At 52.6% G+C, this 7,391-nt stretch overlaps 1 protein-coding gene across 1 annotated transcript; it reads left to right on the top strand.

Annotated features, from left to right (window-relative positions):
• Positions 1 to 607: 607 nt before the first annotated feature.
• Positions 608 to 2,551, top strand: LOC136551902 (heat stress transcription factor B-4c-like). Its single transcript, XM_066543432.1, has 2 exons — positions 608 to 1,004; positions 1,101 to 2,551. Exons 1-2 carry the CDS (start codon positions 753 to 755, stop codon positions 2,079 to 2,081), a joined length of 1,233 nt encoding a protein of 410 aa, XP_066399529.1. The 5' UTR covers positions 608 to 752; the 3' UTR covers positions 2,082 to 2,551.
• The last annotated feature ends 4,840 nt before the right edge of the window (positions 2,552 to 7,391 follow it).

The raw sequence follows: 7,391 nt of genomic DNA, 5'->3' as shown, positions 1-7,391 counted from the left end.
GACAGCACGTGATATGCACTGGGCACCGCTCGGGCCACATGGACCGGAGCCCTGATCCAAGAAGGACTGCTGCGCTGCGTTCCGATCCTAAAACCGTCTTCTCATATCCCCGCTACTTGACGCCACGTACGACAAGCGTAACACAAAAATTTTAATATCCGGGCGGCACGTCTGGGTACCATTGACCGGCCAATAGGAATGGCTCGCGGCATAGCTCCCCTATATCTTTTTTCCCTGACGCCGAAAAAGAAATCAGGTTTTGGAGATGCTTCCAAAACTGCAGCAGGGCGCTGGCGGAAGTGTCGCTTTGGAGGGGTGAAATGGCGGACGGGGTTAAAGGGGGCGCAAAATATCCTGAAGAAACCGAGAAAACGAACGGTTGGATGGCTCGACGACGCTGGGGCGGGGCGCTGGCGGAAGTGTCACGGGTCTGCCTTGAAACCTGCATCTCCAAACTTCCAATCCCTCTCTGCAAAACACCCAGACAGACAGAGCGACGCGACACATATTCCCCCCCCACCACCCCCACCGCCCACACGCTCCCCGAGGCAGGAGCACACCACACTTGCCTCCTTCACTCGTCCACTCCCTCTCTTCCCTTCCCTCCGTATTCACCACCACCTCCAGTTAAAATAGCCGGGTCACCCGCTCCGCTCGCCTCGTATCGTCCACCTCACCTCAGAGGGAAGAAGTTAAAACCCCAAGAAACCTTCGTCGACGCTTCGGCTCCTGTAGGAAGGAGGGAGAGAGAGATGGAGAGGTGCGGGAGTTGGGACTGCGACGCGGCGTCGCAGGCGGCCGCGCAGAAGGCGGTGCCGGCGCCGTTCCTGACCAAGACGTACCAGCTGGTGGACGACCCGGCCACGGACCACATCGTCTCCTGGGGGGACGACCGCGTCTCCACCTTCGTCGTGTGGCGCCCACCGGAGTTCGCACGCGACATCCTCCCCAACTACTTCAAGCACAACAACTTCTCCTCTTTCGTCCGGCAGCTCAACACCTACGTGAGTTGCACTTCGCTCGCTTTGATTGAGCCACGAAGTGTTGGTAGTTGTGGTTTCTTGATGGTGACGACGGTGATGTTGCAATGCGCAATGCAGGGCTTCCGGAAGGTGGTTCCGGAGCGGTGGGAGTTCGCGAACGAGTTCTTCCGCAAGGGGGAGAAGCAGCTGCTCTGCGAGATCCACCGGCGCAAGACGTCGACGTCCACGGCGTCGCCGTCGCCCCCGCCCTTCTTCGCGCCGCCTCATCACTTCCCGCTCTTCCACCCGGGCGCCCCGTACCACCACCACCAGTTCGACGACGGGGTCGTGGCGGCGGCCGCGCACGCAAGCGTTAGCTTCGCGTTCCCGCACCCGCATTGGAGGGAGGCGCACGCCGCCGCAGCGCCGGTGGCCGCCACGCGGCTCCTAGCCCTGGGCGCCCCTCCACCGTCGCCGTCGCCGCTGCCCGCCGCCGACGCCGGCGGCGGCGGCGGAGGCAACAACGCGGGGCGCGCGGCCACCGCGGCCGTGCTGATGGAGGAGAACGAGCGGCTGCGGCGCAGCAACACGGCGCTGCTGCAGGAGCTGGCGCACATGCGCAAGCTCTACAACGACATCATCTACTTCGTGCAGAACCACGTGCGCCCCGTGGCGCCCAGCCCGGCCGCGGCCGCGTTCCTGCAGGGGCTCGGCCTGCAGGCTGCTGCGCGCAAGAAGCCCGCCGCCGCTGCCCCCGTGTCGGCCGCGGGCCTCAACCACTCCGGCGGGAGCACCACGTCCAGCAGCTCGCTCACCATCGCGGAGGAGCTCTCGCCGCCTCCGCCGCAGCAGGCCGACAAGAGCGGCGGCGGCGGGGAGGCTGGAAGCAGCGGCACCGCGCGGTCTGCCGCCGCCGCGCCGCCTACCATGCTCTTCGGCGTGCACCTCAGCGCCGCCCCGAGCGGCGCGGGCGGCACCAAGAGGCCGGCTTCCCCGGAGGAAGCAGACCAGCCACCCAGGTCGCCTGCCAGGAAGCCACGGCTGGCGCTGGACGGCGCCGACCTAAGCCTGACCATCCCGGAGCCCTCCGCCGCCTCGTCCCCAGTTAGCACTAGCTAGTCGGCTACTCGGTACTCACCTCGCGCAAGCAGATGCGTTTGCATGGTGGTGCATGCAACGGCGGGGCGGCCGTTTTGTTGTTCTAGCTCCAGTTCGATCGACGTGTTCCGTTTCAACTTGTAGATCAGATGGGTTCTTTCGTTGATGTGTCTAGTGTCTTTCGGTTAGGGTTCCTGCTAGGCTTACACTAATTGCACTGCCGTGCCCAAGCACTCGCGACTGGTGCCATTGATCCTCCGCTCCGGTGAACTAATCCAAGCCATGCAAGTTTTTGTACAGAAGTAGTCGCAGTCACTCGAGCGTGAAGTACTCGTAGTCGTAGGTCTAGGTCCTAGCAGCAGCTCAGGTAGCTAGGTATTCTGACGATGCTGCTGCTAGCTATTCTTCTGAAATTCTGATGTCTCCAGCCCAGCCAGGGCGAGCAATCTTTTGAGCGACGAGTCCGGAAAGAGATCTCTCTTTCATAATGCCAAAACCGCTTTCCTGAGCCTGTTTCAGCGTGCGTCTCTCCTTCCTCGTTGCCTTTTGCGTGCGCTCATGGGAGTCAAAGATGTGAAAGGCAGTTACAGCTGCGCCTGCGCAGGGGCTTTGGACATTGCTCGCAATCGCAGTCACATGTCACAAAGTGACGGGTCGATCGGACCGCCGACTAGAGCGCGATGCCGATGCGTGGTACAGTCAGTGTGTTCCGGGCTGCCGCGGCCGCAGCACAATACTACTCCCACGCAGTCATCAGCTAGTGGTAGCCCTAGCTAGCTACAGCTATCTGTAGCTGTGGGTAGCTGCAGTAGACTGTCCGTGCGGGAGAACCGAGAGAAGGGCAGCGCGTCATGATTATGAGGCGACTGGCGCCAGATCTTCAGAGCGAGGGTCTAAGGCCCTGTTTGTTTTCATAAAGTCAGGTGACTTAGGGTGTGATTAGTTTACGAAATAAAATCAATCATTTATTTTATTTTTTTTACTTATAAGTAGGTATGTCCCGGTCCGGAGCCGGAAGCGTAAAGACAGGGCAAGAGATCTCGGCCGGCTAGCTTCGGCTTCGGCTTCGGCTTCGGCCTTCGCTTCGCTTCTCTCCGGGTGGGGTGGGTGGTGCCTGCGAACGAGAGGGATGGCTTGAATGCAGCTGCTGCGTCATGTGGTGTGTGGGGGTGGGCCGGCTGGCATTGGGCTCTGTTTCTTCTACTGGCTTCTGCCGCTGCGACTGCTGCCTGTGCATGGCTGCAAGCTCCAGCCGTGCAGCACGAGCAGGCAGGCAGCCCCGCGGGGTCCCCACGATATTCCGAAAATCCAAAAGGGTCTCTGACCGCCTTCCGTTCCCTCGGAACGTGATAGTTCTGCCAGATTCCCCCGGCGCGCAGCATGCAGGCCGAGGCCCCACATGTCTACGCGTCCCGCCTCCAGTCTTCTCGCACCAGTTTCCTCGTTTTAATTTAATCTAACACCATTTAATATTGATATTTGCTGATAGACACCACTACTTGATCTTGTTTGCTACTCCGTATAAGATTTTTAATCATTATAGTAATTACATTAGACACTAAAACTATTAAAGTAATATTTTTTATTAGTGAAGAAGAAGAGAGAAATTAAAAGTGACTAAATATTACTTAACCCATTCACTTTAACACAACATGGCATATCATCAAATTTGCCTACTAGTTGAACCTTGTATATACTTGTTAATATACAACCCACAAGTATATGCAACAGACTCAATTTCCTGTTCAACACTTAGCAAACTTATTAGACCTTTAATTGTGTTGTCATTCAATTTACCAAAATCCACTAAAGGGCTAGATGCACTTACACTGTCCTACAACCATGATAGTCCTAGCTGGACCATCATGACGGTGCTCAACCTGCTCAAGTGCAGCCCTCGTAGTTGGAGAAAGCTGATCTACAATAACAACACCACTCCGAGTACTGTCGATGTTTGACCACCGATAGCCTGGCCCGGGGCAGTATGTTCGAGCTTCAGCGTATGCGGAACTCGACGGTTAACGCAAGAGACAGTCGATTTATCCTAGTTCGGACCCTTGATCTTTGATCGAGTAATAGCCCTACGTCCAGTCGGTGCTAGCCTTTCGCGTCGGATTGATCGTAAAGTGTTATGTTGTACAATTGTTCTCTGAACTCCCGATCCAAGGAGCCCTGCCCTCTTTTATATAGTCAGGAGGCCAGAGTCCTAGTCGGTTTACAATGAGAGTTCCTAGTAGGATTACAGAAAAATACTGCTACTAATATTACAGGGAAAGAATCCAAGTTAGACTAGATCTTCTTCCTTCCTTGCGGGGTATCCCGTGGGTCCCACACCGATAAGCCCCCGAGCACTTCATGGTTGAGTTCTAGAAGCCTTGTCTTGTTTCTTCAAGTCTTGTCGAGCAGGAACAAGCGTCGTCCGAGTGCTTTCTTGAGCGAAACCATGTAGCGCTTCGTGAGATCTTCGCGTGGTGCGTACCTTTTTGAAGAAAAAAGTACTCCCATTTGGATGTAGCCCTCGAGCCTCTTTTGTTTGGCACAAGAAGCTTGAGGGTCTTTTCTTGAAATCGCACAAATTCTTCGTTGAAGGGCTCCCGAGCATATACCCGTGTTCTTTATCGAAAAGAGCTCGGATATAGCTATGTCCAGATTTTTTTTGTCGAAAAGAGCTCGGATATAGCTATATCTGGGTTCTTTTTGCCGTGTGGCCTTGAAACCATCTGTCTTGAAGAAGTCTTCTGAGTGATGTGCGCTTTTTTTGAAGGAAAACGTGCACTCACTGAGTGTAGCCCCCGAGCCTCTTGCTATTTAGAACAAAAAGTTGGAGGGTCTTGAATCTTATGTCATTAGAAAAACAGTTGTCTTGAAGTAGTCCTCTTGGTGACGTGCACTTTTTTGAAGGAAAAAGTGCACTCACTGAGTGTAGCCCCTGAGCCTCTTGCTATTTGGAACAAAAAGTTGGAGGGTCTTGAATCTGAGTTGTTCGAAAGAACTGAAAACCTCTCCTGTTGCAGCCCCCGAGCATATATCCAGGTTGTTTTGTTCAGGAAGAACTCGGATGCAGGGTCTTGGCATATTCTCTGGTAGTCTGCTGTTGTCAGATGTAGTTGTATGGTGGTGGTTGAGTGTAAATGCTGTTTGTTCACGAGTTGTACAGTGTTGGTATATCTTTTCGAATATGCTTGTCCTTGAGTATTGTTCCTTCACGCCTAAGTCCGCATTCATTGAATTCTATCTTTTTTCACTGTGTCCTTTGTTAGGCTTGTTTCGTTGGTGCTCTTGGTCTATGTGCACCGCTCCTTTGGTCTATAAATACCCTCTTGGAGTGCTGTTTTGATTCATTGAGCGTTTTGTTGCTTGTTCTGAAGTCTCTGTAGTCATGAATATGGTAGTTTGTGAAGTAGAGCAGCCCCGGGGCATATTTTATAGTTTTTGTGTGTCTTGCCGTAGCTGGAGAGAGTCTTGTGATAGGGATTAGAGATAGGCTAATCCCACAGCAGCATTGTACTTGGAAGTATGTGGCGGTAGTTAGAGGGGGTCTTATGATGTGGGATGCGATCCTTCGTCCGGCAGTTCTAGGTTGATCCTCGTCGCCTGCCCTGAGACTGTCCGGTGCAGATCAACACCATATCCAGCATCACGTCGGACTTGGGTAGATAGATGCCTGCCGGCTTTCTCTGCTCCATGTTGTCCCGCCGTGCTGTTGATTTCCGCCTTGGATGCACTATGTCCGTCCTTTGAAGAAAACAGTGTAGCCGAGGGCGGTCTGTTCTACCGAGTAGCAATTTGGAACACGTAGTCGTTCCAGAGCCTAGCCGTGTCCGGGTTCCTCTTTGCTACTTTGCTTGTCGTGGTACCGAGCTCGTTGGGTCTTGTAAGACGTGTAATCTTCTATTTTTTGAAATCATTTATAATGGAAAGAATCTTGCCTTCTGAGTTGTCATTCTTTATTCTCCTGATGTCCCAATTGTTGATGAGATTTCTGAGTTCTTTCTGTAAGGACCGGGTTGTTGCGCTCCTTGTGAGGTAACCCTTCTTTGCTTTATTGTTGATGAGTTCTTTTTGTAGTAATATGATAACTCCGCCGTGGTGCTGGATGAATAAGTCTGAAATCTACCCGTTGAACTATACCATTGTGTGGATTTGAGCTGTTCCGTCATTTTAGTTGCGTCGGTAAATGGACCGTTGCGTCCCCATTCCATGTCAAAATGGGCCTGGTGGGCCATGTTTTTACCGGTGTAAAATCTATTTAAAGGTCTTTCTCCTCCTTTTCTTTGGTACCCTGCTTTTGCCTTGAAACCCTAGCCTTCGCAACTCTGCCATCGCCATTGCCGCCGTCATCTGAGCGCTGCCGTCCGAGCCTCTCTTTCCCTAGTTGAAAGGTCCTTGTTTGGTTTTGGTAATTGAGTGACAACTTAGGTGGACTAATTGTGTTTATGTGAGATACACAGGTGATTAGTCCACAGGTACATGTGTGTGAGCAACATATGCCATGGAGGTGAAAATGGCTTGGAGATGTTGCGAAGCTCACACATGTGATGATGAAGGAGCTTAAATACACATGAGACATGACATTGAGTCATGTGATCAAGGTGGAGAAGATCAAGACAAGACTTGGCTTGATGGACCGGTTGCAAGCGTGAAGGGCAAGTCGAAGGCTTTGGAGTGATGGACCGCGTGGCGATGAAGCTTGAGCAAGACTTGGCGCCGATGGACGATGGCAATGGTGAAGAGCAAGTAGAGTCAAGATCGATGAACCAATATGATTATGTGATGATATGAAGTGAATCATATCATTGTTGATCGTGTTGGTGCATGTGTTGCATCGACATTGAAGGAGATGGAATGGAATGCGCAAGGCAAAGGTATAACCTAGGGCATTTCATTTCACCGGTCATAGGTGTGTAGAGAAGTTTATGACCGGGTTTAGGATAGATGGCCATACTATCAAGAGGGGCAAACTTGTTTCCATATCAGTCATCTAGTGCCACTCGAGTGATCTAACTTTGCATTGTCGCTAGGATCGAGTGGCGTGGCAAGTTGAGTGGCTAACATCCTTTGGGAAATGATTGTGAAAATGCTAACACACATACACATGGTGGTGTACACTTGGTGGTGTTGGCACATTTACAAAGGAGGTGGTGTTTGTAGGGGTGAGATGGGTTTGGGTCCCTCTCTCCCTCCCGCCGAGCTTGCGAGGTGGGATTCGGCGCTTTCGGGAAAATGGAATGTCTATTTTCTATTGCGCCGGATGCAAATTCTTGGTGGTTAGCACATTGGTGCAAGGGTGAAGAAGTTAGAAGTGAAAACGAGTTGGTCGCGAAGATGCTG

The sequence above is a fragment of the Miscanthus floridulus genome, chromosome 4 (assembly GCF_019320115.1).
Source record: "Miscanthus floridulus cultivar M001 chromosome 4, ASM1932011v1, whole genome shotgun sequence".
Taxonomy (NCBI): Eukaryota; Viridiplantae; Streptophyta; class Magnoliopsida; order Poales; family Poaceae; genus Miscanthus; species Miscanthus floridulus.
Note: the sequence above shows the minus strand (reverse complement) of the source record. Positions and strands in the feature narration are given on the sequence as shown.

Coding starts and splice junctions, on each gene's coding strand:
- LOC136551902 (XM_066543432.1), top strand. CDS start 753: ATGGAGAGGTGCGGGAGTTGGGACTGCGACGCGGCGTCGCAGGCGGCC. Junction 1,005..1,100: donor TCCGGCAGCTCAACACCTAC/GTGAGTTGCACT, acceptor TGCGCAATGCAG/GGCTTCCGGAAGGTGGTTCC.